The sequence below is a fragment of the Sinocyclocheilus anshuiensis genome, unplaced genomic scaffold (genome assembly GCF_001515605.1).
Source record: "Sinocyclocheilus anshuiensis isolate Anshui unplaced genomic scaffold, SAMN03320099.WGS_v1.1 scaffold54, whole genome shotgun sequence".
Classification (NCBI taxonomy): Eukaryota; Metazoa; Chordata; class Actinopteri; order Cypriniformes; family Cyprinidae; genus Sinocyclocheilus; species Sinocyclocheilus anshuiensis.
In genome coordinates, this window is record NW_015547654.1 from 1,502,946 (window position 1) to 1,506,416 (window position 3,471).

A 3,471-nucleotide genomic window follows, 5' to 3' on the forward strand; every position below is an offset into this window, starting at 1 on the left:
GGAAGTCAGTCGCTAGTTCCGCCTTCTCGATGACATCACGCGCGTTGTTAAAGACGGCACGCGATGAATGGTTGGGAAGCAACGTGTATTGACATGTTTCTTGTCCACGACACAAGATTTTAGGAGTCAAAATCGTTTAATCTGACACAGTGACTATCGTGACCGACAAAAATATTGTGTAGTCTGAACCCGGCATTAGATGAAACCAGACGCATGACAAATGTGTTCTAAAATCGGCTCAAAATATTAAATGTTTTTCAGAGTCTGAAGCTATAAAATCAGAGTCTGTGCCCATTGTACACAACACAATTTTCTATGAAATCTGTCAAGTCCGACTGTCCAAAATTTGCAGACAATTGTAGAAAATTTTGGCAACTAGTGTCAACTCCTTCAGACTGTAAAACGGGGCAAAAATCTGTGCAAAAGTCCTGTAGTTTATTCTGATAATTTGTCTTTCTTTCTTTTAAAGAACTCCCTGAATATTACTAACAACAACTATTACTCAGTGGACGTGGCCAACATCACAGCCCAGGTGCAGTTTTCCAAGACCGTGATTGGAAAAACCCGCATTAGCAACATAACCACTATTGGCCCTCTGGATATGAAGCAGGTAGAGCTTTATTTTAAATAGCGGTTTAAAAATAGGTATGTTTCAGCATATATATAAACATTGATCATTCTTTTGTAATACTTCTGTTTTCTTGTCAGATTGACTACATGGTGCCCACCACTATTGCAGATGAAATGAGCTATATGTAGTAAGTTTACACACTTTTCATGCATGAAAACATAAGGCGTAGTAAATATATATTTTTTCCTGGCAGACCTTTTCAACTTCCTCTGTTTTCCAGTGACTACTGTACCCTGCAGAGCATCAAGGTGCACAACATTGTGGTTATGATGCAGTAAGTATTGTGCAAAACATTGCAAGCTACAGGTTTGTTAATCAATGTTTTATGGTTTTGTTAAAGCCATCAGCCCCATGTATGCATGTGCAGTAATCATGTTTAACAGTAAAATTCCTAGTGGGAAACTAGGAATATAGTTACCCATGATTCTGCAGAGAAATCTCTTTCATGGCGAATGATGTAATAGAGTCGCTCTCAAACAACATAGATATTTGTGTGTGTGTGTGTGTACATACTGTGATGTGTATATATATATATATATATATATATACACATCACAGTATGTACACACACACACACACACACACACATATATATATATGTATGTATATGTATGTAATGTTGTGATTCACCTTGTAGCTGGTTGATTTGGTTCATGATTCAACTCTTTAATGTTAATGAAAAATGAATGTGAAAAACAAATCCAGAACCAAGGCCACTGAAGAAGTGAACAGGCACTGTTGAACTATATTGTCATTTATTTCTAAATACTTTTTTACTGCCATAAACTAATTGACATAAGTCTTGTTTACATTTACGTAAATAAAAATTGTCATCATTTACTCGCTCTGAAGTTGTTCCAAAAGTGTATGAGTTTTTCTCTTCTGTGGAACACAAAAGAAGATATTTTGAAGAATTTTGGTAACCAAACAGTTGCTGGTAGCCATTGACGTCCATAGTATTTTTTTTCTCCATACTATGGAAGTCAATGGCTACCAGCATCTGTTTGGTTACCAACATTCTTCAAAATATCTTCTTTTGTGTTCCACACAGATTAACTACTCCTTTACATTTACAGGTTTTACCAGTATTAAATTAAATGGAATGGAAATGTTAAATTTAATGATACATTTATAAATAATGTAAATAAATGAATAAATAAGCAAATGTATAAATAAATTCAATAAGCATATGTCCTAACACATTGGACAACAAAACATCAGGTTAATGTGCTTGGTTTACTTGTTACTAACTTTGCTTGTTGGTTTGCAGGATAACCGTCACTACCGTGTACTTTGGCCATGCTGAGCAGGTGTCTCAGGAGATGTACCAGTATGTGGATTGTGGAGAAAACACTACTGCTCTGCATGAATACAGTCTGAATACTCCTCTGGCAGGCTAGAGCTGAGCCTGATGGCGTAACCTGTCACCCTGTCCCTCACCGCTCCACTCCATGTGTCATTGTTTTGGAAAAACTGGTCGAGTGTTTACTGCACTTCTGCCAGTTAACCACTAGATGTCAGGCAATTCACAAATGATGCACTTTATTGTCCATGTTCTCCAAGCAATATGAACATTGCGAGATCTCGGAAGTTCTCATTCCAGTTCACTTTGCCAAACTGAATTGTTCACTACAAATTCATTTTTGACAAAGTTCCATTGTTTTCAAGCACTACATATAGTATTTAAAACCTTTCTAAAGTGAAGTAATGATGTATTTGATGACCAACTGTGCTTTGGGTTATTATATTTATTTCTATAATTTTGAACCTAATATTAATTTCAGTTTCAGTGACAGGATCTATCTTAACCCAAACACCAGAAGTTTATTGCAATGGAAATATTACCTGATGTTACCTGAATTCCTGTTAATACCTTATTCCACAGATTTGCTTCAGACTCAGAAGCAGTATTACACGATGCTTTCTTATGAGGGGCATATTTAAGATTATGTTCAGCTACTATGTGCGTTTCATACAAAAGGATCATGTGACACAGGAGGGAATGTCAGTGTAGATAGTGCACAAGTTGGAAAAAGTAAAATGCGTCAATCTATTTATTTTGTAATGCAAAGTTTCTCATTGTTACAGTTTATAATCTGTCTGTTTCTCCACGAGGAATTGCCTCCAAATGCAAACTGATAAAGCACTAATTACGTAGAACAACAATCACTGGGATCTGAGAGCATCTGGCTGCTTGCATGATGGAAGATAGTATGAGATGATCATTCCCTCAGATTCCCTCATGTTCAGAATTTAAATGCATTTCACAGAAATGTAGAAGTTTGCTTATTAAAACTAGATGTGACGTTTTGATTGAAAGAACTTTGATAACATTTTTAACATTTCTCAAAATGGAACTTTACATTTTTAAACATTTTAATCATGTTGTAAAACAGCTTCACAGATTATTTTTGCTTAAAGGTGGTCTATTTCCTCTGAAATACAAGTGACTGCTAACATGATGTGGCATTTATGTAGTTCATAACAACCGCTGGCTTGATGTACCTGTACATGTTTATATGTAACACTTGTGATTTTTGAGAAAAGTGGTTTGGACTGCTTTAGAGATACACTGAAATAACATGATGCTGACTGGTTTCCATTAAATAAACCTGTTTCGAGTCATTTGTCCATTTTAAAAAAAATATTTTTACTAAATGTGAGAAAAAGGATTACAAATTCAAGAAATGTATTTTAGAATGTGTAAAGGTATTTTCTTAAATTATTTAATTTATTATAATATTGCCCTGATGAAACATTCAGATACATTAATATTTTTATATAAAAGCACACTTTATGTGCGCAGCATCAAATTCCATTTGTTGCATGAATAAACGCAA

At 35.0% G+C, this 3,471-nt stretch overlaps 1 protein-coding gene across 1 annotated transcript in view; it reads left to right on the forward strand.

The window, feature by feature from the left end:
• The window catches only part of LOC107702131 (transmembrane protein 106B-like), a 7,649-nt gene extending 4,399 nt beyond the window's left edge, over positions 1–3,250 (forward strand). Inside the window, exons 5-8 of the mRNA XM_016504375.1 lie at positions 470–610; positions 709–758; positions 852–905; positions 1,902–3,250. Of these exons, the coding sequence (XP_016359861.1) occupies positions 470–610; positions 709–758; positions 852–905; positions 1,902–2,031 (375 nt within the window). The 3' untranslated portion in view covers positions 2,032–3,250. The remainder of the gene's footprint in view (positions 1–469; positions 611–708; positions 759–851; positions 906–1,901) is intronic.
• Positions 3,251–3,471: the final 221 nt, after the last annotated feature.